This window comes from Sturnira hondurensis, unplaced genomic scaffold (genome assembly GCF_014824575.4).
Source record: "Sturnira hondurensis isolate 20B ecotype Veracruz unplaced genomic scaffold, ASM1482457v3 Scaffold0021143, whole genome shotgun sequence".
Classification (NCBI taxonomy): Eukaryota; Metazoa; Chordata; class Mammalia; order Chiroptera; family Phyllostomidae; genus Sturnira; species Sturnira hondurensis.
In genome coordinates, this window is record NW_028093774.1 from 8,852,806 (window position 1) to 8,879,789 (window position 26,984).

At 50.8% G+C, this 26,984-nt stretch overlaps 2 protein-coding genes across 2 annotated transcripts in view; one reads left to right on the forward strand and one right to left on the reverse strand.

Annotated features, from left to right (window-relative positions):
- The window catches only part of NRDE2 (NRDE-2, necessary for RNA interference, domain containing), a 39,127-nt gene extending 24,361 nt beyond the window's left edge, over window positions 1-14,766 (forward strand). Inside the window, exons 9-14 of the mRNA XM_037031089.1 lie at window positions 1,276-1,451; window positions 3,029-3,415; window positions 4,200-5,128; window positions 5,795-5,933; window positions 10,562-10,633; window positions 11,144-14,766. Of these exons, the coding sequence (XP_036886984.1) occupies window positions 1,276-1,451; window positions 3,029-3,415; window positions 4,200-5,128; window positions 5,795-5,933; window positions 10,562-10,633; window positions 11,144-11,269 (1,829 nt within the window). The 3' untranslated portion in view covers window positions 11,270-14,766. The remainder of the gene's footprint in view (window positions 1-1,275; window positions 1,452-3,028; window positions 3,416-4,199; window positions 5,129-5,794; window positions 5,934-10,561; window positions 10,634-11,143) is intronic.
- On the reverse strand, window positions 12,755-26,059 carry PSMC1 (proteasome 26S subunit, ATPase 1). The gene is made up of 11 exons (XM_037031090.1): window positions 25,976-26,059; window positions 21,429-21,482; window positions 20,748-20,844; window positions 18,432-18,556; window positions 18,014-18,199; window positions 17,729-17,857; window positions 16,550-16,646; window positions 15,260-15,449; window positions 14,653-14,804; window positions 13,921-14,075; window positions 12,755-13,079 (listed from the first exon to the last, which is right to left on the reverse strand). The coding sequence occupies exons 1-11, from the start codon at window positions 25,976-25,978 to the stop codon at window positions 12,945-12,947; spliced, it is 1,323 nt and encodes a 440-aa protein (XP_036886985.1). The 5' UTR covers window positions 25,979-26,059; the 3' UTR covers window positions 12,755-12,944.
- Window positions 26,060-26,984: the final 925 nt, after the last annotated feature.

Sequence of the window (26,984 nt, forward strand, 5' to 3'; positions counted from 1 at the left end):
GGGTACCTGCTGGTTTCAGCTGGCTTACGTCACCTCAGGGGTTGTCCTGGGTGTGCTGGTGCTGGTGTCTCTTCCTCTGTAAGGCTCAGTAATGGCACACTGTCGGTGGGCGTCCCGTCGCGTTTGTCCAGGCCCCTGTCAGCGAGGCCGGCTCGCGTCACCTTCCGGCAGTTGTGAAACGTGCCACTGGGAACGTGGTTGAACAAGCGCCCGGTCGAGTCCCTGCGTTCACACCTCGGGGTGTGGACCAGAAGCGGTGTTGCCAGGGCATGGTGGCTCTGCGAGGCTTTCTCCAAGAAACCTCGGTGCGAGTTTCTGCCCTGGCGGCGCCGTTCGCCGTCCCCCGTCCCCACCGCCAGTGCGCCAGACTCCGGCCTCACACACGCTTGTTTGCTGTGTCCCTTTCTAAGCGTGGCTTTTTTCCACTCAGCAGAACTCCCCCGAGGTTTGTCCGCATCGTCGCATATGTCAGTGGGTCCGTGTTTACTGCCCAGCACTGTTCCTGTGGGCAGCTGCGTTGCAGCTCGTCTGTGCTGCCCCAGTTCTTAGCGTCAGGGACACAGCCGCCGTGGGCGTCGTGTGTGGGCTGTGGTGGGAACGGGTGTTCGCTGCTCCGGCCCCGGCACCAGCGGAGAAGTCGCTGGATCTTCCAGCGAGCCCACGCCTGGTTTCTGTAAGAAACTTCCACACCTTTGCGAGTGGCTACTTTACATACCCCTGTTTGTTTACCTTTAAATATGGAGGTTTACAGGTGACTCAGACTTTGCTCCTTTTCTGTTCTGTGAGTTCAGAGTTAGGAAACAGTGAGATAAAGGGTGTCACTAAAGGATAGAGAACATCAATAGAGGGTATCTTGAATTGCCCTTTTTTTCTTGAAGAAGTGAGCGTAGGTCATAATCATAAGGCCACTGGCTGAAAATTCGGATGCCTTAAGAAAACCTAAGCCAGTGGTGTCGTTAAGCCAGTGGTGTCGTTAAGTGTCATTTAGCAAATTCTAGAGCAGTGCTGTCCAATAGCAGCCACCAGCCGCACCTGTCGTTCCCACTGCAGTTGGGGTGGCAGCGTGGGGAAGCGTTTGAGTCCATCGGCCAAGCCGTCGGTTTTTGCTGGGACCTCGCTGTGATCGGAGGAGAGTCCCTCCGTGCCGCCGAGGGCTCCAGGAGGCTGGGCCACGCCGGGTCTTCCTTGTCTCGCCCTCCTGGGTGCCCTTTGTAGTAGCCGGCCTGCAGGTCCACGGGGCGTCAGTGGTGAGCTGGCAGTTTTGTTCTTGTCTAGACGATGACGACGATGAACCGGAAGACGATGACCAGGAAATCAGAGATAAGACTCTGCCCAGGTGGCGGATCTGGCTGGCCGCTGAGCGGGCCCGAGACCAGAAGCACTGGCGGCCGTGGCGCCCTGACAAGACCAAGAAGCAAACTGAGGACGACTGTGAGGACCCAGAGAGACAGGCAAGTGCCCCCCTAGGGGGTGCCAGCTGTGCAGCACCCCCCCCCCCGCCCCATTCCCACTGGGGTTCGGTGCCCGGGAGGAAGTCGTTGGGCTCTTGGAGCACCTGTCTGGCTTAGGAGACGCTGGCCTGGCTCCTTGCCTGTGGAAACGTTCCTTCCACTGAAAACCAGGGAAGAATTTCAGTGGCTGCTGGTGTGCGGGAGATAGAGGCGCTTGTCCAGATACAGCTCTTTCCCCTTGATTCGGGGTGGGGGCTCTCAGGGTCACCCCTCTGGCGACTGGCTTCCAGGTTGTTCAGTTAATTCTTCATGTGGAAGTGGAGGGCCCAGGGTTCAAAGCACCGAGTCACTGGCTGGGTCCTTCGGCTGTGTCCTTCGGCTGTGTCCACTTTCCCCACGCTGCTCTTTCAGCTCCAGAAATGGGACAGGCAGGTCTGACTCCAGAGGACGGGAAGGCCTGGGCGTAGAGGCCGCACGGGGCTGAGGGCTTTTCCCTGCAGCGGGGCTTATTGGCTCTGCCCAGTTTGCCGTCCTGGAGCCTGCCCACGTGTCACCTGCCTCAAGGGGGGAGACGGTGGCCTGTTTTCTGCCCTGCTGAGTCACCAGTGCTGGGTGGGAGGTGTTGGGAGGCGAGTCTGGTGGAAGCTCCCTTCCTGCCTGAGGCCGGAGTGTTCGGGGAGGACTGGGGTCTTTCTGCCGAGTCCGGGGTTTTACAGAGTTCGTCGCCCTGCCAGCAGTCCATTCCCAAGGCTCGGAGTCTTGGCAGCTTCCCGGAAGCTCATTTCCGGAGCAAACTGCTGCTGTGAGCAGTTCTTGTCACTTGGCTTTTTCTCTACTCAGAACCCGGAAAGACTTCTGATTAATTGATGGTTGTGATTAGATGAATCCCAGGTAGTCCCTCTTTGCTGGGAGCCACAGAGACCAGTCAGGTGAGCAGACTTTGAGACAGAAGGTAGCATCGTGGCTTACATTTTAAAGTCACTTCCCAACAGCCCTGCGAGTGCCCATGGTTACTGTTAGGCGCTTGAAAGTGCTCTTAACACGGCCCCTTGCTCCTGGAGTTCTTACCTTGCTGCTACGTCTCTATTTCTGAGCATATTTTTCATTTCATGCAATTTTGTACAAAGAAAGCACAAAATAATAAAGTTCTTTTCTCTGTCTTAAAAAGAAATTTACACTTGTAACTAACTACCAAGCAATTGTGTGTGCTTTCAGAAGTGAATATGATTCTAGACTTTACATGAATCTGAGAGGATACTTTGAAAATTGTTTGTTTCAGCCACCTCACCAACCTCCCTCCTTCCGAGAACCCCCGGAAGTGTGAGCATCCTGATGGCGTTGCAGGGCTCCCCACCCCCCACACTTACTGTCCGGCCCTCCACCTGCCTGGTGAGGCCTGGCTTTTCTGCATCTTGCAGAAAACCCAGCTCCTATCTGTTTAAAATCACACAATGTTGAATCATACATTCATATGAAGAGAATTACGGGGAAAATTGTGAAGGCATTTTTGTTTGTGTGCTTCAGTAAATAAATAAACTGGGCTCCAGACAGGTCACTTTATTTTGTCTTTATTGCAGGTGTTGTTTGACGACATCGGACAGTCTCTGATCCGACTTTCCAGCCAAGAACTTCGGTTCCAGCTGATCGCGGCCTTCCTGCAGTTCCTGGGCGTGCCTTCTGGCTTCAGCCCTCCCGCCGCCTGCCTTTACCTGGCCATGGACGAGAACAGCATCTTCGATCACGGACTTTGTGATGAAAAGCCGTTGACTTTTCTCAACCTTTCATTTTCCGGCGTGAGCTGTGTTGGCCGCACGGACCAGTTGGGCTGCCGGCGCTGGACCAGAGGTCACAACCGAGAGGGCGAGGAGTTCATCCGCAACGTCTTCCACCTGGTGATGCCGCTGTTCTCAGGCAGAGAGCGGTCTCAGCTCTGCTTCTCCTGGTTACGATACGAGATTGCAAAGGTAACTCCAGCTGCCTCCTCCCCGGATTGCGGACCTCCTCTTGTGTCTGTGTTTACGAATGGGATCGCAGGTGCTTGGTGCTCTTCAGGTTCCTGGGCCATAGCACCTCCTTCCTTGGGGACCCTAAAGGCACCTGGCGTGTGGCAGCCCCTTCTGAGGAGCCACACTGAAGAGGGACACCAGCTGTTTCTTGTGTTGGTTCTCGTGTTACCAGATTCCTGTGATTACACGAGGATCGAACCCACAGCCCTGGCATATCCAAACGACGCTCTAAGCAACTTAGTGTTAAGAGCCAAGCTTAAACAAGGTTAGAGGATTTAGGGGCTTATTAAAATAGATCAAATAAGCTAGTAGCCTGCTGTTTTTTTCTGTGTCTGCTAGAAATTGGCTGAGGATGGACTCTTCTGCCCTCTGCTGGCCACAGGTGGAATTTAGCCTTAGCACCCAAAGTTCTGACACTTGAACTACAGATTGCATACCCCGAGTTGTATTATTAAAATAGTGTTGTCTGATGAAACTGGGTGGCTGCCTCTTTTTCGAGGACGTTTAGAGTATTGAAGCCTTGTTTGTGGAGGGTTCAGATGAAAACCAGGCTGCGTTCATTTGGGGGTTCCCGTGGCCTCGGTAAAACCCTGATTTGCTTCCCGACTCAGAGAGCCCCAGTGCTTAACGAGACGTGTGACGAGGGAACGAGGCACGAATGCCTTGTGTGGCTTTCTCAGCTCAACGGGGCTGCTTTCAGTTCACAGGGCACTTGGAGTCATTCTTTTCTTTCTACCTATAGGTCATTTGGTGTCTTCACACTAAAAACAAGAAGAGATTAAAGTCACAAGGAAAGAACTGCAAAAAACTAGCCAAGAATCTCCTTAAGGAGCCAGAAAATCGCAACGATTTTTGCCTCTGGAAGCAGTATGCACATCTGGAGTGGTTGCTCGGCAACACAGAGGACGCCAGAAAAGTTTTTGATACGGCACTCAGCATAGCAGGGAGCGGAGAACTGAGGGACCATGAGGTCTGTGAGCTCAGTCTGCTCTACGCTGAGCTGGAGCTGGAGCTGGCACCAGACCCGAGAGGGGCCGCCAGGGCCCGAGCTCTTCACATATTAACCAGGCTGGCTGAGAACAGTCCCTATGGGCCCTACACTGGGCAAGTCCCAGCCGTTCACATTCTGAAAGCTCGGAAGGCTTACGAACGTGCGCTGCAGGACTGCTTGGGTGAGACCCGCGTCTCTGATCCACCTGGCACCGATTCCCTTGACCGCCTTGTTAGCGTGGTTAAATGCTTTATGCTCTTCCAGTATTTGACTGTGGGGATTGACGCCGCTGTGCAGATATACGAGCAAGTGTTTGCGAAACTGAAGGGCGCTGTTTCCCCAGAAGGCCCAGGCCCCGAGCACAGCGCCAGCGCCAGGAGCGTGAGCAATGCTCTCGAGGCCGTCACGCTGATGCACACGAGCCTGCTCAGGTTCCACATGAAAGTCAGTGTCTACCCCCTGGCCCCTCTGCGGCAGGCGCTCTCGGAGGCCTTGAAGTTGTATCCGGGCAACCAGGTTCTTTGGAGGTCGTATGTGCAGATTCAGAACCAGTCCCACAATGCCAGTAAGACCAGAAGATTCTTCGATGCAGTCGCCAGGAATGCAGAACCCCTGGAGCCATGGCTGTTTGCGATTGAAGCTGAGAAAATGAGGAAAAGACTGGTGGAGACGGTTCAGAGGTAATTACACATCGCCTTGTTCACGTGTCCACAGCCTCCGGGAAGCTTGCTGCGCCCCCCTCCCTGAAGCCTCAGGAGCACGTGAATACGGCCCGTGCCCGGCACACCTGTGTGGGTGTTTCGGGTTTGACAGAGTAGCACATCAGAAGAGGGACATGTGCTACCTGTGAGTAGCATGTCTTGCGTTGGAGGCTTTGTGGCCGTGCTCCTGGGCCATGCTGGTGGGATCCTGAGCATTGCTTACGGTGCGTGGGTGGCGACTCTCAGGCCTTCAGGTGTCTGAGACGCTGTAGGGAAAGCATAATGTGTAAGAGCACAGGCTCTGGTGTTGGACTCTGGGCTCAAATCCCAGCTCTTCCATTTCCTAGCTTTGTGACCTTGGACAAGTCACTTTACCTCTCTGATAGGTTCCCGGGAATCGAGAACTTGGTGTGTAACTTGTAGGCAGACTCACTGTGGGTACAGAAGCCACAGGACCCAGGACACCGCCCTCCTCCGGCCTCAGAGGAGCCACACTGTGTCTGCTCTGCACCCACGGACCTGAGGGACAGCCCTGCCCGACGAACTCTGACCCGGCTGTGGCTGACATCCGTTACCACGCACGTCTGCCCCTGCGGCCTTGGTGTGAGAACTTGCCTCAGAGTCACACGAGCCTTTGTCTTGCAGGGTAGATGGCAGAGAGCTGCACGCCACAATTCCCGAGACCGGCTTGACGCACCGGATCAGAGCCCTGTTGGAAAACGCGACCCGGAGTGACCACGGCAGCCACTGCCCCTTACTGTGGAGGATGTATTTGAATTTCTTGGTAAGAAAATACATAGAGAGAGAGAGAGAGAGTGTGTGTGTGTGTGTGGAACTCTGAGTGAGAAAGTGCAGGTGTCCAGTAGCCACTGTGAGGGCCAGCTGGGCGGGGGCGCCTCCTTCACCCTCCCACCTTCTCGAAGGTGGGTGATGTCAGGTCTCCTGGGACTTGGGAAGGGCCAGGGGTGCGGCAGGATGACAGGGAGGGGTAGTGGCTGGGTGGCTTGGTGTTGACGTGGGTGTGTCTCAGTCAACTTCATTGAGTTGACAACTTGGAAGTGGTCTAAGAGCCTTCATTTGAAAGAGACTTATATTCTTGGCCATTTTGCTCATGCGTTCCCAGGCCCTGATCTGTTATTCAAAGATAAGATCTTTCTAGAATGTGGTTTTTAAATTAGACATTTCCAAAGCAATTTTGTTTTCGCTTAAAAGGACTTGGTGGTTGCATGTGGTGAGACACCATTTGATTTTGCTCGCGTGTATATGCAGGCTGAAAGTTGGCTCCGCCCTGTCAGAGGCCGGGCGGTGGGAGGGGCCTCGTTGGCGGTACCACTGTGGCCGCACTACAACGTACTTCCTTAGGAACAACTTTCTGGGCCCCTCGAGTGTCTCGATGGCTGGAGGCTGCTCATAGTCATATCTGAGTGACCGCCAGTCAGCATTGTCCCTTTGAAAGTCAGTGGTGGTCTGCCTTACACATAAACCTCATGGATCGCTCTGATGATTTCCGTAGGATAAATTCTCACCAGTCAGTCAGAGTGTCGGGACACTCCCCGTGGACATGGCTGAGCAGGTGTAAAGAGATGCAAAAGAGAAAGTCGGGCAAGGACGGGGGTGGGCCTCCCCTGCTTCTTAGACCCCTGACCTCTGACAGGCCTGGGCGTGGAGGGAGGGCGCACAGTCTCAGGCCAGCAGCTCATCGGCCCACCCGGGACAGATGGGCACATCCTCGGGGCAGAAGTTGGCATCAAGATGGATTGTTGTGACAGTCTGTGTGCTTTGACCATTTATTCTTCAGACCTAAAGCTCAGGTTTTGTGTCTTGACTCCCTTGTGTGAAATGGAAGCCTCCAGAAGTCCACATGCTGGCATGGTATTCGTGGTGCACCTGTGGCCTGTCAGCCGGAAGTGGCAGCATGGGCGGTCATCGGGAGGATGGGGTTCCAGTCCAGTCTTCGCTCCTGTCATTGGGCCTCCCAGTGAAGGGGCGGTTGGATGCTCCCTAACGTTTCCAGCACCGATGTTCTGTGTGTCTTTCTAAGCAGATACAAGACTTGTGCATTTAAAAAGGGAGCACTTGGAGTTTGCCAGTGTCACTTCTCCAGTCTTTCATGAGTAGGGACTGATGAGGCCGGGCTCAAACCTGCAGTGTTTTTGCTGAGAATCTGCCGAGCCGGGTTTGGTTGGATTGTAGATAGAAAAGTTCCCGTGGACTTGGAAGACAAGACGGAGCACTTGGGGAAATTCGGTCTTTGGGAAGGACAGTGGAGCAAAGATTGGTTAGAGCTGTGACCCCCCCCCCCCCCCTTCCCTGGTGGCTCCCAAGGTGTCTCACTGAGCTCCTGGGTCTTTGATAAACACAGAGAAACAGGTCGGGCCAAAACGCCAGGTGTCAGCTGCGAGCGCCCGGAGGGGCGGGAGGAGGGAGCCGAGGGGCCTCGTGGGCGGGCGGGACCCGTGGAGGAGGGTCGCTGGTGTGTGTGCTCGCATGTGTGTGCCCTCTGGCGTGCATGTGTGCACGTTTCCATGCCTGTTCACACACATGCAGGCACATTCACTTGTTTTTCACCCCTGAGCAAAAGCAAAGCAATTAAAACTTACAGTTGGTCGTGGAGAGTATGGGGGAGAAAAGGACTTGGACGAACAGTTAAAATTTTCCACTGAGTTTGGAACTCAGCTTAAAGCCTGCTTTTTGAGGGGGACTTTTTGCATACCCACTAGCACTTGCAGGCAAACTATTTTTGTTGTTTTGGCTAAAATTACAGTTATTTTCAGGATAATTAGAGTTCTTCGGTTTGGTCATCTGCCCACACAATAAGGAGATAAATTTAAGTATATAAACCAGTTAGCTGATTCCATGGGCCTGATGAGAGAAGCTTATTGCATGAAGAGGGAACAGTGGCCTTTCTAACGTGGAATCACTAGGTTTCGTTTTCTCCAGTGTGACTTCTTTCCACTTGGTTGGCAGCTGGCAGAAGTGACAGTGTATTGAAAGGCCACCGTGTACAGGAGCTGGCGGGAGGGGAAGAACCTCTTCAGTGCCCCTTTCAGTGGAAGGGCCGGCCTGCTCTGAGGAACACTCTGATAAAGTGTTCTAGAAATGAGTCTTGTTTGGGGAGAGTTTGGTGCCAGTTTTGTCCCATGACTTTTTGAAACAACTGTGTAGGCTAAGTCACTCAGACTTGTTTACGCCTGATTGAGAGGCACGGGCGGCACAAGCTGGGAGACCCGCAGGCACGCCCCCCCCCCCCCCCCCCCCCCCGGGGNCCCCCCCCCCCCCCCCCCCCCCGCCCCGTGGGGAGGGTGCGGAGGGTGCGGAGGAGGCGCACAGATGGGGAGGCGCACAAGCGCCACGACACAGGGCAGCTTCTCTGGCCCAGTGCTGCAGCAGGCCCGCTGCTCTCGGGTGGGGGCGCAGCTCCCACTGCACACTGCTGTCTCCCGAGGCCCCGCCCACCCGCCTGCCTGTGCAGGGAGAGGGTTGCAGCCCAGCTCAGGTCTGGGCAGCTGGCCCACTGCACGTGCCATGGACTTGTGTCCTCTGTCCATGGAGGTCTTGTTTGCGGACTCTGCGTGGTACGTGGGAGGCTTAGTTCTGGAGACTGTCATTGGTGGCATCGGAGGCTTCTGTGGGTGGAGACTGAAACCAGCTGCTCTGCCCATTGGGAAGCTGTGACTTCGGTTCTGTGCCTGGTCCCCGTTAATGCCCTGAGACGTTCTCTGTCTGCCTGGGGAGAGACGTTCTTACCCAGTCACGATCCCATGGGGTCACCGGGCGCGTGGGAATCACCACTGTTAGATTTCAGCCCTGACTTGGGTTTTTCCAGGGAGTGGGGATTTGTTAAGATGGTAAAACGTGGAAGGCGTGGAAGGAGGGCACAGAGGGCCAGGTGGAGCTCGTGAACTTTCTTCGCATTTGCAGCTCTGCTGTACAGAGAGGGAAGAGAGACACCCAGGCCGTGACTTGGATACGAAATCTGAACAGAGAAAACCAGCGGGCTCGCACCTGGCCTGGAACCCTTCTTCCTGCAGTGTCTCTCAGGAAGTGTCTCACAGTGCAGGTGTCTCCTGGTGGCCCGCCGATCGTCACAGGGGGCCGTTCTCACCCGAGTTCCAGGGTTGTCTGCAAAGCTCACAGATACAGTGGTGAGAATGCGCGGCAGCACAGCCCTCCTTCCTTCTTTCAGAAGCGGGGAGAAAGTCTTCAGTTTGGTCCATGGTTTAGGAGAGGACAGTGAAGTATTTTGTCATGGGAAGGGAGGACAGTGCCCTGGCTCCCAGGGTGTGAATTTGGAGGTCTGGCCTCAGTGTGGCCGAGGCTCACGCAGGGCAAGGGGACAGGAGTCCCCCACCCCTGCGTCGGCTCTGTGTTGGGGGCACTTGGAGGAGGTGGGGATGCCTGCACCTTGCCTGAAGCAGGGTTGTCACAGAGGCTGGTCACAGCTCAGAGTGACAGTGCTGGTGGCTGTGGGAGTTACCCTGGAAAAGGAGAAGGAAGGCCAACCTTGGTAGGCAGAGCTCCTGAAGCATAGATGGTGTCTGTGGGTGCCATCGCCAGGGTTTCCGGGAGGTTGGTCAAAAGTCCTTTATGGTGCCACGCTGGGCGCCAAGCACCAGCCACCTGGCAGAGGGAGACCCGGGGGTCCCCTGGAAGGTTTTCTTGTGGAAACGGAGGCGAGAGGATGGGGTGCGTGCAGGGTCCACTAATGGACTCCAGCTCCGTGAGCTGGGCTCGTGTCCAGCAGTAGCTGCAGACACTGCCCACCTAGGGGCTGCCCAGGGGGGCTGAGGGCCTGGCAGACCATGAGTGACAGAGCCCTCCCGGGGACATGGGAGAGGCCCCCGTGGGGGTGCCACACGCAGCTCCAGCTCCCGCAGTGGGCGTGGAAGGAGACTGCTTGTCTATGGGTTGAGACTAAGGGTTTTCTACCTAGAAAATCTGCCGTGTCTGTACACTTTCAGACGGAACTTCCTGACGGAGGGCTACTTTCAGTTTTACGAATTCAGCAGTCTTAGAGTTTACTGAAAACTCGAAGGTAGTTTTCAGAAGGTGGCGGGTGTTAAAGCAGATGCTTTCTCTGTGTAAAGTCATCATCAGTCTCCCCGAGCACACGTGCCCGCACATGGCCTCGTTCCGGGCACCTGGGTTAGTAATGAGAGGCGTGAGGGCCCTGGGAAGGGATGGGGACTAGCGGGCAGTGCTGAAGGTCAGCTCCCTGGTCCTTTCGGTGGAGGGCGCCGACCCCACACTGCAGTGGCCCTGGCAGTGTCACGTGGTGCACAGACGCCCAGTGGCCACTGTGAGGATGCCCCCCAGCCTGGCTGTCTGCGTCCGAGGAGCCCTGCAGGGCCGTGTGGGCCGGTCTCTAGCCTGAGCCTGCCTGAGTCATCTTTGTCCCCTCTCCCCACTCAGGTGTCCTTAGGAAATAAGGACAGGAGCAAAGGTGTCTTCTACAAGGCGCTCCAGAATTGTCCTTGGGCAAAGGTAAGTTCCAGAGAGCCTGCCACCCCCAGATCCCAAGACCTCCCCTCCAAGAGTCAGCGCACCCACTGTGCCTGGCCTACACCTGTGTCATCGCAGACAGGGTGTGTCCCAGGCCTCTCTCAGTGGCACTGTGCCCTGCGGAGCCTGCACTGGTGGGTGTGTTTCTGGGCTCTGCCATGCAGCTGGTGTTTCAGGGGCTGATGCTGTGGGTCGTGGGCTTCCCGGCAGTCACCTAGAGTCCAGCCCAGAAGCTGCAAGCACTGGGACCAGTGTCCTGAGTCAGCCTTGCAGAGCCCAGGTCAAGTCTTCAGAAACCAAACTGGAGGTGACTGCAGTGCCTGCCAGCTACCTCTGGTCCCACTTTGTGTCGATACCCTTCCCCTGTGCCCTTGAGTGCAGCCCTCCCTGAAGTGTGCCCAGGGGCTGCCGAGCAGGTCAGGACAGCGGGGGCCAGGCTTGCCAAGACGGGGAGTGGCTGGCTGACCAGGGCTGCGGCTCTCCCCGCCCTAGGTGTTGTACATGGACGCTGTGGAGTACTTCCCCGATGAGATGCAGGAGGTCCTGGACCTGATGACGGAGAAGGAGCTCCGGGTGCGCCTGCCTGTGGAGGAGCTGGAGCTTCTGCTTGAGGACTAGACAACACCCCCAGCCCTTGTCGTCTGCCCCACGGGCCAGGATGAGCCAGAGGAAATGGTGGCACCTGCGTGTCAGATCCTGTTTCTTTCTGGGTTTGTGTCTGGGTTCAGTCTCACCTCTCACACATTTTCAGATGTGCAAATGACACAAAAGCTCTGTTACATATTGTATATGCAAATATGTATATGTATGTCCATAGACAAGAATCAGGTCGCACGATGAACTAAACCTATTGTGCTTGGTACGTGTGTGTTCTGCTCTTCTGCCCAGCCGGCGCCAGCCCGCCCCGGGGAAGGTGGCCCGCCCACTTGGCACCCATGGTGGTCCTTGCCTGGGCTTCTGGGTTTTGCAGGAACCAGGATACGGCCTGGTTCCTCAACGCCAGGACCTTCTCCCTGGGGCTGGTTCGTGGGAGATTTTGCTCTCATTTTCAGACCAGGGCAGTGGGGAGTCAGGTAAAACCTGGTGTTCTGGTTCTGGCCTGCACCGAGTGTATTAAAGTTTCTTGTTGTTCCCCGAGCCCGACTTGGCTATGCCGCCGTCTGTGGACCAGCAACATCACCTGGGGGCTTGTCAACACACGGGCTCAGCTCAGCTCTGCAGGGTCGGAGTTGGCGCCTGGGCAGAACCCCAGGCCCTGCTGTGCCCCGCAGGGGAGGCTGCCTGTGCCTGGGGGTGTGCCGATGGTAGACTGTCCTGTGCTCTCACTGTCCAGAGCACCAGCACTGCTTAAAAGGTGCGGGCCCTAACTGGCCGCGTCCTTGTTTGGATTTTTTAGGGCTGTCCAGCTTCTTGCTGGTCTTTAAAAGTCATGATCTCTAGACTTGCTGAAGAAAAATTTCTTTGGCAACTCATTGAGAAAAGCCAGTGCTATGGAATAGGGTTTTGGCTAGAAACAGACGGCTGTTAGGCTGGGGGAAAGCAGCTGGGGGAAAGAGGCAGCCCAGCTGGAGCACTGTCCAGGGCTCAGCCTCAGAGCCCACAGGAAGCTGGCCAGCCACGCAGAGCCACTGCCCTGCTGAATGGCTTCAAGCCTGAACTCAGGGAAATGCAAGAATTAAAAGAGGGAGCAGCTCTGGGACTTCCAGAGGCTCTGGAGAAGGGTGGGGCTTCTGAACCCCTTTGGGACAAGGGAAGGAGTGGTAGAAGACTGTTCACCCCTGACCTTTTGAGATTTCTTGCAGGAAACCCCCAGTCTCTCAGCACCAGCACTCCTTTCCTGCCCCAGAACCCACAGCCCTTCCAGAAAGCAAAGCTCCATTTCCTCCGGAGGTCCCAGCTCTGCGACCCCACGGCCTTTGTTGCTGAAGTGTTACCAGAGATGGCTGGTGTGCAGTGATGACCACTGCTTGCCCATCAGATGCTGGTGAATGGCGCCACCCGGCTCTGGGGGCAGCGGGCACTGAAGTCTGCACTCCCAGAAGCTTCCCTGACAGCCAGGCTGCCCACAGGTGCCGAGTGAGGCCCCACGCCCCACACGCAGGATGAGAAAGAGCTCGCTTTATTGGGAATGGAGCACTGGACCACGGGCTCCCACACGGGTGCTCCGGGAGGTGCACAGTGCACAGCACGTGTTGCCGGGAGGTCAGCTGGGGTGGGCGCCCCTGGGCACCTCCCCCGCTGCCTCCCTCCAAGGGGTTGGGCCAACCATTTTCTTGAAGGTAACTGTAGTCTGCTAGAGATAAAGCCCCTCAGGGGTGCCTTCCTGTTTTTTATAGAGAACATTTTCTTTAGATTTTTTGAAGTCTTCATTTGTTACTTTCATTCTGCGTTCTCTCAAGGCCATCAGACCAGCTTCTGTACAGATTGCCTGTAAGAAAGAACAGTATGTTCAGAAGTGAAATACTTTTTAATTTTTATTCTTACAATTCAGAGAGCTATTTTGTAGTAAGGTATATGTTCTCTCTGAGGTGGCTTAGACTAGAGTGATTAAGGAAGAGACTGGCCACAAAGGCCCCAGGGTCCTGTACTGGCTCCGGTGCCAGCCAGTCGTGTGGCCTGGCAGCTCCATTTTCGTTAAAGGGAGTAATGTTTCTAAGAAACAGATGAAATTATACCCGGAAATTTAGAGGTAACAGAGTGTGTACCTACTTCATTTACCTACAGTTGTAAGAGAATACATATTCTGGTTAAATAATGTAAGTCAGTATACATTTTATTATATGTATCTTTTCAATAATTACTTGCCAAAAAGTAAAAACATAACCCACGAAACATGATGCAATAAATACCCAGTCCTGGCACTGAGGTATCTATTTGGTCATGGCCACAGGCCATGTCGAATGGTTCAGCAGAAAAGAAAGATAAAGCATTTTGTAAACTGAAATAATGGGCGTGTAGCTGTTTACTATTGTTGCAACTTTTCTGAAGGCTTAAAAATATTCAAAGTGAAAAAAGTGGTGCAAAATTAAATTTTTGTTCTAAGTGGAGGAGACGCTATTTAAGCTCAACAGACGCCAAGGACGTGCAGTCCAGGGCAGGTGCCACACGAAAAGCCCCGGGGCTGCCTCCCACCCCCAGCCGAGCACGGTCCTCCCGTGAGAAGCACGGTGCACCCACATTCGGAGCTGCCAGGCCTTGCACTATGGTCTGGTCATCTGGGAAGGCACGCGTGTGATGAACCAAGAGGTACGATGGGCCCAGGCTCCCACCTTGATGTCGGCACCAGAGAGGTCATCTTTAGCCATGATCAGGTCATCCAACGTCACGTCATCAGCCAGTGTCATTCGGCTGGTGTGGATCTGAAAGATGCGCTTCTTGGTCTTTTCGTCGGGCAGGGGGAACTCGATTTTCCTGTCAATGCGGCCTGCAGGTGAAACGGGTTCAGGGGCGGCCCCGTGCGGTCCCGGCTCTGCCCGTTCAGGGAGAGGCCTGGGCCACGCGCACAGTTTCACTGTCCTCTGGGAAGGAGGTCCAAAGCTTAAAAAGTGAACATTCACCTTTGTAGTTGGTAAGTTTCTATGTTTGAATTCATCTGTTTAAAAGCAATCCTCTCTGCTACCTTCAGAAATGAGTGTGAGCAACGGTTCCTGAACGGCATGTTCAGTGCAGAAGGGTGCAAGAGCAAACAAATTACCTGCTGCTGCTTTGGGGCTAAATGAATGTAGAAAATGAAAAACTATCGTCTGAATTATTTCTTTGGGGAAAAGTTCTTGAGGCTTAAAAGGGAGTATGTAGGAAAGAAAACATGTAAAAATAAAATTCAAAGAGCCACCCTGGCAGACATTACCATGCTCTTACCTACACTCTTAGGGAGACAGTTTTAAGTTATTCTAAATTTCAGTGCAGTATCTGCCTTCACGTGTATCGTTTTATAACCCGCCAGAGCACACTTAAGAAACACACACAGAGATTCTCCGTGATGAAACAAAAGCAAACCTGACCGGGTCTGATAAGTGCTGGATCCAAAGTTTCTATTCGGTTTGTGGCCATGATAACCTTCACATCCCCTCTTGAGTCAAATCCATCCAACTGGTTCAACAGTTCCAACATCGTTCGCTGAATTTCTCTCTCACCTCCAGAATTTGAGTCGTATCTTTGGAAGAGAGAAGGCATGAAGATGCAACTGATCTCCTGCTGAAAGGAATCGCCATCAAACCCCTCAATATTTCTGTCCCAGCCGCAGGTCCTACCCTCCTCAGCAGCCCAGTCATGCGGCTCATCACTTTCTCTGTAGCAGTCTTCACGCCCAGAGTTGTGTCACTTACTCTGTCTCAAGTGTGGTGTCACCCAACCTGAGCTCCTCCAGGTACTATGTCCCCTGGCTCAGAGCGGAGGCTCAAGGAATGGTCACTGCGTGACCAACCTCCAGACTCACAGCCACCGGGGACTGGGGAGAGCAGAGCCAGAGAGTGCACAGGTAGCCCCATCCAGTGGGGACTGTCAACAACATGCGGGCCACACGGGAGTGCCCAGCCACTGTTCACGGTCAGAGAGGAGGTACGTGGTTTTCACCTCTAAAGGACACAACACAGCTAAAACAAAGACTACCTTTTAGTCCCAATGGCATCGATTTCATCAATAAACACGATGGACGGTGCATGTTCTTCAGCAACGCGAAACAACTCCCGGACCAGTTTGGGCCCATCGCCTAGGTACTTCTGAATAAGTTCGGAGCCAACCACTCTCAAGAAGGTGGCCGAGGTTTGGTTTGCTACTGCTTTGGCTAATAAGGTTTTACCTATTTTAGATTGAAAAAGACAAAGGGGGGAAAAAACTTCAAGTGGTGTTTTAACTTACAAACTGTCATTACCCTCGTAAATGGACAATGAAAATGGGCGGATACACTCAGGTGCCTGCACATTCTGTCCTCCCGGGCCCTCCGGTGCAGGCGATCCCCAGCACAGACCCCCTGGGTACGTGGTCTTAAGTCGATCAGATGACCTCTCCCCTGCAGTCTACACACCAACGAGCTGTTAGGTCCTGGACACACACTTAACCCAGGTGAATTCATGGCACTGTGAACCCAGTATCTCTATTTTTACTTTCATGCACTTGTATATCTGGTATTATACTTAGTGCCCACAGACCAAGAGAAGGAACCTCAGCTGAATGGCACAGGGCATCTTTAAACCAGGGTTTTGCACCGTGGCTCTGATGGGCGACCAATCTCAGGGATGGGCCAGCCATCGTTATTTGTTAAAGCTCCCAAGTGATTCCCATGTGCCAAAGTTTTATTTTTTCTTATGAACTATTTTTAATAGACTCACATTACTCACAAACATTTGAAAGTATTAGGTTTTATAACATAGACATCTAGTGTGTTGGCGTATAGATCTTGGGAATTGTAAATGTTTCACACTGAGGCAGGTAGGTATTTTTGGAAGGAGGGTCTACTTGCTGTAATCCACACAACCGTTTTCATCACATTAACTATGTGCAGTCTTCAATTTCAAGTCTAAGTTCAGTTTCATGGTGCTTTTTTTTGAGTGAGAGAAAAACATTGCTTTGTGTCCCACTCATTTATACACTCATTGGTTGTTTCTTTTGTATGCCCTGACCTGGGATTAAATCCACAGCCTTGGCATATCCAAACGATGCTCTAAGCAACTGAGCTACAGTCAGGGCCTCCTAGTCCATCACTTATACAGATAAATACATTTTTATGTAATAGACATTTCCAGAGGAGGCGCTTACTCAAAAATTCCAAATGCTGCTCTGAGCACCCTGTTTGAAACTAAGCACGTTGTGGCATCCTCACTCAACGGGTAACTGAAACTAATGCTGCTGTTTGAGAGATGGGCCGAGTGCCTGCAGAGCCAGGACACACAGCACACATACCTGTGCCAGGTGGGCCATAGAGAATGACCCCCTTAGGGGGCTTGATACCCATCTCCTCGTAATATTCAGGATGAGTAAGAGGAAGTTCCACCGATTCCTACAGGAAACAAACATCAAGTAAACATGGAAGGCGTTCTTACTGAAATCACCATCAGATTCACGGGCTGGCATCATGAGTATGCCTCACTTTCAACAGAAATAAGCGAAAACTTCACTCACTCTCCTTAGAGATGATGTGCTCGATGTCACCAGCAGCAAGGACATTCTGAGGAGGACCTCTGTCTCACTGGAGCACCGTGCACCCACCCCCTCTCCTTAACAGTACCCCATTCCCAGCTCTCCGTTAGAAGTCGGCCTTGAATAGCCTTCAAGCACTTCTTCAGCAAATGGATCTTAAAAAAGCTGAAATCCACCCTTTTCAGGTTGATCTCTAGACAGGAGCTGGAAAGATTCTCTGGTTGCTGTCACCACCCAGGCCACTGCCCAGCAGTTGAGAGGTCACCAGGGCAGATTTGTGTCAGCTCTGCCTTCTCTACAGATGAAAGAACCTGCGAAGGACTGGCCCACAGACATCCTGAATGGTCACTTCCCTGGAGCCGGGGCCAGATTCCAGACCCCACCACTGTGTCAGCCTGGGCCACTCACCCACCCTGCCCCACATGTCACCGCTGGGGGCAGCACAAGGGGAACATCACATATTCACTAGGGAACCATTAACCATTACATGTGAGAAGTATTATGCTGCAGCTGCTTTGAGAAGTACACCTTGGTTCTCACACGTCTTGGTTCTTGAACAACTAACTCAGTTCTTGACCAAGTTGTTCCCAGAAAAGATGTCTTGGGTGCCTTAACCAGACTCCAGACCATGCTGACACCTGTGCGATCAGCCATGCATGTCTCAGGAGACAAAGGAGGCTGGACTTTCGAACAAACTGCTTCCCCAACATTTTGTGCAACAAAGTTCGAGAACCGGGGTTCCACCGTGACACAGAATATACTGTTACTCTACAACCGAACTCAGCACTCTCAAACAGAAAACACCACACTGGCAGGCTCTGAGTTACTGCTCTGATCAATGAAGAAAACAAAACATGCAAAAGAGCTTACGTGAGACCACATTACGTGAGACCGCAGCAAGAAACCCGAGGTCTAAAACCGGGTGCTGGTTCCCAGAATTACCTTGATCTCCTGGATTTGGTTGTCCAACCCCCCGATGTCGGCGTAGGTCTCCTGCGGGGCCTTTTCCACCTTCATCACTGTGACCAAGGGGTCCGTGTCGTCCATCAGCACCCCTATCACGGCATGCACCTAACCAGGAACATGACGCTTTACTATCGGGATGTGTGGATCACACGATTCGTCACAACAAAGCAACGCCGACCACAGAGTGAGTTTGGGGAAGCTTTCCTTCCACGGGACAGGGGACAAGTCTAAGGAGAGCAAGCTTTCTGAGCCTCCACTCACCTTGTGGTTGAGCAGGACGGAGCAGCCTGGTTCCAGCAGGTCCTTGTCCACAAAGGAAAGAATGCTGACGTAGTGTTCTGAGCCCACAGATGTAGACACAATGGCGTGATTGTCATCGATGATCTCTTCCAAGGTTCCTACCGACATTGGGGTCCCCCTCAGATCGTCCACCTTCGATCTCTCTTCCTACAGAAGAGTGTGCCGAGAAGGAATAGCAGATTAGACCTGAAGAGTAGATGGTGTAGAGAGCTCACTGGATTCACAAAACAGCTGCTGCTTTTAAAAGGCAGTTCAAATTCATAACGGCCTGAAAGGTGCACCTGCTGATATTTGAGAATATCACTCACTCACGGACAGTTCTGGGCTTAAGTAGAATTCAGTTTGTAAAAATGAAACTTACAGTAACTTCTCAATTTACCTCTTGCTTTTCTTCTAAAGGCTTCATCTGTTCCTGATTTCTAATGAATTCTTCCTCCATGAGAAGATAGTCTTTAATCCTCTCCAACTTCAGTAATTTTAATCGGCACTGAGTGTGAGGCGTCACTGTGATTTTAAAAAACGAAGTTTTATTATCCTTGAAGCTGGCAATTAATTCAGTTTGTTCTTAAGAAAAAGAAGACTTAAAATAAACTTATTTTAGCCCTGGCTGGTGTAGCTCAGTGGATTGAGCACAGGCCTGTGAAGCAAAGGGTTGCTGGTTCAAGTCCCAGTCAGGGCTGGTGCAAGTCCCTGGGTTGCAGGCCAGGTCCCCAGTAGGCGACACATGAGAGGCAACCACATTGATGTTTCTCTCCCACTCTTTCTCCTTCTCATCCCCTCTCTCTAGAAATCAATAAATAAATAAATGAATATATATAAAACAAGTTTACTTTCGTTGGACAGACTCTGAACAGTTCAAAGTTTGGTGACCCTAATTAAGCAGGGGCCTAAATGCAGGATATTGGGTCAGGATTTGGGCAGTTACAAGCTAGCCTATAAAAATGGGAATGAGGTCTATGCCCAAACAACTAATGTGTAATGAATATGCTAACTGAATAGTGTTTGGATATATATAATACAAAAATCATAGACCCCCAAACAGTTTGTTTTGTCTTATTATTTCCCACAGTCCTAATAAACATGTGTACCATGCTGTTCAGCCAGTACACCCTGCTGCACACTAGCTGTAACACATATTCCATTATAGGACTGTGAAACGTCAGGGATATTAACATGCAGCAAACATTTTTTCCCCCACACTCCCGGGCTGTTTCTTTTGGCTTGACTTCTTACACTCTACAGGAATTTTAACTTTTTATAAGAAAAGATTTATTTTTAGAGAGGGGAAGGGAGGAAGAAAGAGAGGGAGAGAAACACCAATGTGTGCTGGGGACCTGGCCCACAACTCAGGGATGTGCCCTGACTGGGAATTGAACCAGCAACCCTTTGGTTCACAGGCTGGGGCTCAGCCAGAACCAACTGAACTGACTGAACCACACCAGCCAGGGTGGAATTTTAAATTTTATATAAATAACCCTGTCAGTCTTTCCTTTTATGGTATTGGGTTTCTTGAATTCTTCAAAATGTCTCTCCTCCCCTAAGGTTCATGAATTTATTCCTGAATTTTCATTACTTATTTTCAGATGTATATCTATAATCCATCTGGCAAAAAGCAAGGGGTCTATTATAATTTTCTTTCAATAGCAAAGGATGCCAGCCATTTATATTAAATAACCCATCCTTTCCACAGAACTAAAACATCAGCTTTACCATATATTAATTATCCATGTAACCTTTGTTTTTGGACTTTCAGTGACCTGATTTATTTATTTTTTTTAAGATTTTACTTTTCTTTTTAGACAGAGGGGAAGGGAAGGAGAGAGACAGAAACATCAATGTGTGATTGCCTCTCACGTGTCCCCCACTGGGGACCTGGCCCACAACCCAGGCATATGCCTTGACTGGGAATTGAACTGGTGACCCTTTGGTTCACAGCCCGCGCTCAATCCACTGAGTTACACCAGCCAGGGCTGATTTATTCTTTTTAATACTGTACTGATTCATTAAAGTAGATTGATGGCACATTTTTAACTGTCTGAGTCCTTTCTTAACCAAGCGGCATTTAAAAAATTATTTCATCTAAGCAGGAAGGGACTTGTTTAGATAGTGGTGGCCAAGGTATTTGAGCTGAAGCCTAAAGGGGTGGGAAGCACGCAGGCAGCCATGGGAAGGACAGAGAAGAATATTTTGAAGCACAGCGCAAGGCCCAATGTGCAGAAGAGTGGAAGAGCCCAAGGCTGTGTGAATGACCAGCAGAGGGCGTGGTGGGGCTGAAGATGGCCCTGTGGGCTGGGCCGGGTCACCTGGTTTGAGTTTTATTCTATGTTCAATAGGAAGCTGATGAAAATTTTTATGTTCAGGCACCACATGATGTGAATTCCAATACCACATGATGTGAAATATGCATTTCTTCATGAAATAAATGCACTTCTAAGTTACTCAAGCTCAGCCTGGGTTTTCTAATCTAACACTGTACTTTGGAAGAACTGGTTAAAGCTTCTTAAAGTGAGACGGTTAAAACCAAAGTATAGCTCTGATTCCTACCTAGAGGAACGCTCCATGAAGAGTTAGAATACAGTCATGGAGCTAGAGCTTCAACCACACCCCTATTTCGGTCTGCGCTCGAACCTCTAATGACAACACACAGTCGCTTCCCCGGGGGACCAGAGACAGCCGGGAAGAGCCACGTCATTACCCAGTGGCAGTTTGCTGGCAGCATCGGGCCCCTTGGTTTTCTTCTTCTTTTTCCCCACTCTGGTCGGTACGGGAGGTTCATACTTCTTTTTCTTGTCCTTGAGTTTTCAGAACAGCAGGGGGAACACAATCACGCAAGTCACATTAAAACACAGGCTTATTTCTGTAGGACTACTGTCCATTTCCAGATGATACAATTTTCCTTATCTTTTAGGATGCTATTAAAAACTGTCTTAAAAACTAGGTTTTACATTCCTGCAATTTTAATATGTGAATGTAATTAATTTATTTTTATAATATACAATGATAGATTTTTCAATAAAGAATAGAGAGGTTAGAATTAAGTTAAATGCCAAAAGTTTGTGCTGCTATAATTTGAGACAGTTCTTCACATCTCAGGATATTAAACACTAGAGTTGCAAGCAGTTTATTTCAACACTTCTGTAATGTATAAATTACTTTTACACATTTAAAACCATTAATTAATACCTATCTGACAGGTCAATAATCTTTTTAAAACCACGTGAAAGGTACTGACTATAGCTGTAGGCCAGGCTGGTTAAATAACTACAGCATCATTTATTTTGCATTTTAAGATTTGTGAATCTCAAAGAACCCAGCTGAGACCTATGACATTCCCCACATTTGCTCACATCACCAATACCTCTGGCTCTTGAATTACCTTGTCATCCTTCTTGCCACCTCCAGGACCATGACCACCACTCTGACTTTGACCCTGGGGGTGGGGGCAGGTGGGAAGAGGTGTAAGTTCAGAATTGATCACTTGAATATCTTTCTTATTTCCCTGAGATTCTAAAACTCTAGAATGTCCCCCCTCATTTTAACCTTTCTGAACCCAAGATGTACTTGGAGTCAATGAGCGCATTTAGCCTGGCAGAATTTTTTCCCCCTGAAAAGCTGTGAGTGCTCAATGGTACACCTTGTAACTGATCGCATCTTAAACCAAGGACAACAAATAGAAATGGTTAATGTGTATCATAAGGAGGCAAAGATTCTAAACCTTCCCCACTTCTTGAGGGGAAGGTACAGAGTTTGGCCTTCTCTCATCTAAAACTCCCTGAGGCCACCAAAAGTGTATTTGTGAAATTAGGCCGTGAAAGCTAAATCATTTTCCCTTTTCAACAATGACTTTTTCAATCATTTACTCCTTACTAAGATCCAGGAGACTCCGTTCAACAGCAAGTTACACACCTGCCATCCTTAAAGCCTGGGGCTCTCGGGTAGGCCCTCTCCTCTCTCCTCACCCGGAAAGCTGAATCACCTTCAGGTATCAAGAACTTAAGTGCATTGGATTTCTAGTCAAGATGGAGGTGTAGGCAGAAACCCTTCACTTCCTTGCACAACCAAAAGAAAGACAACAACCACTCTAAAAACAGTCAACAACCAGAAGTACCAGAAAATCAAACTGCATGGAACTCCGACAAACAAGGAGCTGAAGAAGCATTCATCACACCTACAGCACAACGAAGCAGCAAAGAGGGTCGTCTCTCCCAGGTGAACACCTAGGGCCCCTGCCCCCAACATAACAGGCACACCAAGACAAAGAAAAATGGCCCAAATGAAAGAAAAGATCAAAACTCCAGCAAAAGAGCTAAGCAATGAGGAGACAGCCACCCTATCAGAGGCAGAGTTCAAAACACTAGTAATCAGGATGCTCACAGAACTGATTGAGCTCGGTCACAAAATGAAGGAACAATGAAGGCTACCCAAAGTGAAATAAAGCAAAATATACAGGGAACCAACAGTGAAAGTAAGGAAAACAGGACTCAAATCAATGATCTGAAACAAAAGGAAGAAATAAACATCCAACCAGAACAGAATGAAGAAACAATTCAAAAAAATGAGGAGAGGCTTAGGAACCTCTGGGACAACTTTAAATGTCTGAATCATAGGGGTGCCTGAAGGAGAACAACAATAACGAGAAATTGAAAACTTATTTGAACAAATAATGAAGGAGAACTTGTCTAATCTGGCAAAGGAAACAGGCTTCCAGGAAGTCCAGAGAGTTTTAAAGAAGGTGGATCCAAGGAAGCACACACCAAGACACATCATTAATTAAATCACCCATGATTAAAGATAAAGAGAGAATCGTAAAAGTAGCAAGAGAAAAGGAGACAGTTACCTACAAAGGAGTTCCCATAAGACTTTCAGCTGATTTCTCAAAAGAAACATTATAGGCAAGAAGGGGCTGGAAAGAAGTATTTCAAGTCATGAAAGGCAAAGACCTACATCCAAGATTGCTCTATCCAGCAAAGCTATCATTTAGGATGGGAGGGCAGATAAAATGCTTCCCAGATAAGGTCAAGTTAATAAAGGAGTTCATCATCACCAAGCCCTTATTATATGAAATGCCAAAGGGACTTACCTAAGAAAAAGAAGATCAAAAACTAAGAACAGTAAAATGACAACAAACTCACAACTATCAACAACTGAATGAAGAAAGGAAAGAAGAAAACAAAAACCAAGAAACAACTAGAACAGGAATAGAACCAGCAAAATGGAGATCACGTGGAGGATTTTCATGGGGGGGGAGAATGGGGGGTAGAAAGGTACAGGGAATAAGAAGCATAATTGGTAGGCATAAAACAGATGGGGAGAGGTTTAGAGTGGTATAGGAAACAGAGAAGTCAAAGAACTTACATGTATGACCGATGGACATGAACTAAGGGGGGGAGGCTGGAGGGATGCAGGACAGAGGGGGGATAAGGGGGGGGAATCGGAAAAACTGTAATAGCATAATCAATAAAATACACTTAAAAAAGAACTTAAGTACATTAATAATGAGCTTCAGTGGGATTTCTGATTTTAAAGACCTTTCAGTTACAGGACAATGCTTACCAGAGCAATGTCTCAGAAATGACAGCATTTTAAACGCGTAACAGTGAACACCCCTGACTGGGGGCCCTCTCAGACCCCTCAAATCGCCTCTGCACAGGCACCTCTATCAAGACAAAACCACCACGTCACAGTCACCTACAAGAGTCAAAGTTACATGCATGTCCCCACATGAAGGCTTCTTAAAACTTTGTGATTTATCCTGAAGATAACTAAGGGCTCTGAGGAATTCTGGGAAACAGTTGTACTATAACAGACTGTCCAAATTATAGGTCTTTACCAATTACTTACAACTCCTAGGAAATCTGCTGTTGGCTGGGGCAGCTCATGCTTGCGGGTGCTTACTTCGTGCCTCAGTCTGTACTAGACACTCTCACTGTCACTGACTCCACACAGTCCTTCAAGGTCAGGTTAATTATTCCCACTTTCTTGGTGAAGAACTACAACAAGCCTATGGCCTTAGCTGCACCCAGGTTTGAATCCCAGTCCCACCACTAACAGGCTAGGTGACCTCGGTAAGTGGGATCACCTACCTGAGCTGTGATGTCCTTAACTAGAAAGCATAGATGACACTGGCTCCTATCTGTTACCGAAAATGAAGTAACACACAGAAACCACTCAGTATTTACATGACTCACAGTAACTGCTCCCCGAGATAGTACTATCGGTGAATAAGAAGTGCCAGGCCCAGGATTTGTCGGTCTGGTTACAAATCTCGCTGCAAGTCCACTCTGCCCCAGCACACACCTGTGCGTGTGCGCTCCCCCCCCCCACCTCTGTTCTGGTCCAGGCCATCGGATCTTATTTGGACTCAGCCTCCCAACTGAGACCCCCACATCCAGTTTCTCCCCCCACCAATGCAACACTCTCCTCCTGAAACAAACAGCCGATCCTTTAATTCTCCTTAAAAACCTTCACCTGCGCCCTAGCATTAATGGTGTGACGTCCATTCACTTCAGCTGAGCGTCCCGGCCCTTGCCAAACTGGCTGCAGGCTCATCTCCTTTGCAGATAAACTTTCTCAGGAGCCTGCAAGTCTAGCCCCACTGAGGATGTTTTCCTGAACAGACCCCAAACCTCTTTAGGTCTGGGGCACACTACAGTGTGTTCTCAGACTCAGTGAACAAATATACCCGTTAATCGAGCCCAGACTACACGCCAAGCAATGTGCTGAACGCGCTCAGGGTGTAATCTCCTTAAGGCACTGGCATCACCTCTAATTTACACAGAAGAACACTAAGGCCCAGAGAAGGAACGCGTACTGTCACAAAACGTGTCAGAGACGTCGCCAGGAGTCACACGCCCATCCACTGGCCACCAGGATCTGCGTGTCTGTCCAGGGCAGGGCCATCCGAGTCCAGGGAAGACCCATGGGGCTTGTACTCTCACACAGCCGCCTTACGGTGTCTCCCTTTCCTCCCTGACCAAGAGAGGATCAAAATGACCTCAAAGGACTGCTGTGAGGAAAATGAGACCATGCCTTATAAAGCCTATGTGGCTACGTTGCCGGCCCCTGCCGTTAACCACACAGGCCAAGCAGACCCTTCTCCTCCAGACACGCGCTACTGTCTCACTGTATTCAGCTGTGTCCAAATCTCCCCTCCAGCGAGCCACCCGCCCCACGCCACGCTTTTCTGCACAACAGCCATATAGCCACCGCCACTCCATCTCTCTCACCCAGACATCACGTTCCTTCTCTATTTCTGGCTGCCTTACCTAGAACGTAAGCTCCACGAAGGCAGAGACCGTCAATCACGCTCCACGCCTACATCCTCCGTGCCTACAACAGAGCCTGCTCCATCCTCCAAAGGGCAGGTGCTCAATAAACCCTTGCTTAGTGAACTAAAGAATAAACGCCAGCTGTTTTTATTATTACTAATGCACCACGGGACATTTCCCTCCGATTTCCACCGGTCCCCAAAGCGTCAGAATCCAAGGCCTCCTTCCAATGTCCCGCTCTTCCCGGCTCAATTCGAACCGCGTCGCACATCCCTCCACCCGAGGCTCCGACAAAAAAGAGTTCGTCCCAGGCACTTGAAACGGCTCCCGCGGAAACAACCCGCGCCGGTCAGCAGAGCCCCGGTCGGCGGAGGCGCAAAGCCGGGCGACCGGACTCGCCCCGAGGCCCCACTGGTCCGCCTGGGGCAGCCTCTGCGCCGGCCCCGGCCCCGGGACCCCCGAACTAGGCCCTCCAGTCGGCCACGGCTCGCGGTAGACTTTTACACCGTCTTCCGGGGCCTCCGTGCCCCGAGGAGACCCGGCCGGCGGGGAAGTGGGTGGGCCGAGTGCCTCGAGCAGCCACCTCATTCCCTCGTTTCGGGGCGCTCGAACCCCGTCACACCCCGACCACCAGCCAAAACCCTTAGTCACTCACCATTTTGACTCGGCTGCAGTGGCCGCCGCTACCGGAAGTGCATTCACTCTGTCGTCGGTCAGAGGCGGAAACTGCCGAGGGCCGCTACGGAGGCCGGGAGGAGCCAAACCCCGCACGGACGGCGCGCGCTCCCGCGGTGATGGTACCTGAATGTGAGAACCTTGTAAATATTTTACTTGAGAACAATTTTCTAAATCGCAGCAATTAGACGGTCGTCAACGACTTAAGACAATAACCTCAACTGTCAGAGAATTAAGGTAATTGTGAAAATATAAAATACTTTAACATGCAAAAACCATAATTGGGAAGAACTTTCCTTATTTATTGCTCCAAGAACTGAAATGGCATTCGGAACTGTGAGGTTGACGTCTACTTTTGCATCAACACTTAGGTTATTACTTGATCTCTGGCATGAACCAGCTCACCTGAGAGTATTTCTTTGTCTAACGAGTTAGCTAAATTTGTTTTTCTTCTTCCCGATGACTTGTGGCTTCTGATGATGCCAAATGTCTGAAGTCCTCATCTTGCGTCTAGTTGGTACCGTCCCTCGTTTATCACACCTACCAGGACTTCGGGAAGATAGCAAGCATCCCTTCGGCCTCTGGAAATTTCCACCACGGGTTCGCAGAATGCTGCATCTTGCTGAACTGCAGAGATGGATTTTTTTTCCTGTTCCGAATTAATGTAGGCATTTTCATGATTGCATCTAGTTCACTAGAAATATTTTACTAATAACCACACACCAGGTACACAAGACATCGTCAGCAAAATACTGTACTAGAAAGCCCTGGCCCCTCAGACCTTCACTAACAAATCTGGCCTCTGCAGGACACTTGACAGGATGCCGGTGAGGGGCAAGGCGACGCCCACCAACGGTGAAGGCTATGTCTAGGTGTCACTTTCAGAGCAACGCAGCCTAATGATCAGAACTGAAGAAGATTCGCATTCTGAAGGACGAGCATGAAGAGGTGCCCTCTGAATGCAGAGGGGAACCTGCACGTTTCTCCTC

Coding starts and splice junctions, on each gene's coding strand:
- PSMC1 (XM_037031090.1), bottom strand. Junction 14,805..15,259: donor GATGCCATTGGGACTAAAAG/GTAGTCTTTGTT, acceptor TCTCTTCCAAAG/ATACGACTCAAATTCTGGAG. Junction 14,076..14,652: donor TCCAGCACTTATCAGACCCG/GTCAGGTTTGCT, acceptor TTTCACCTGCAG/GCCGCATTGACAGGAAAATC.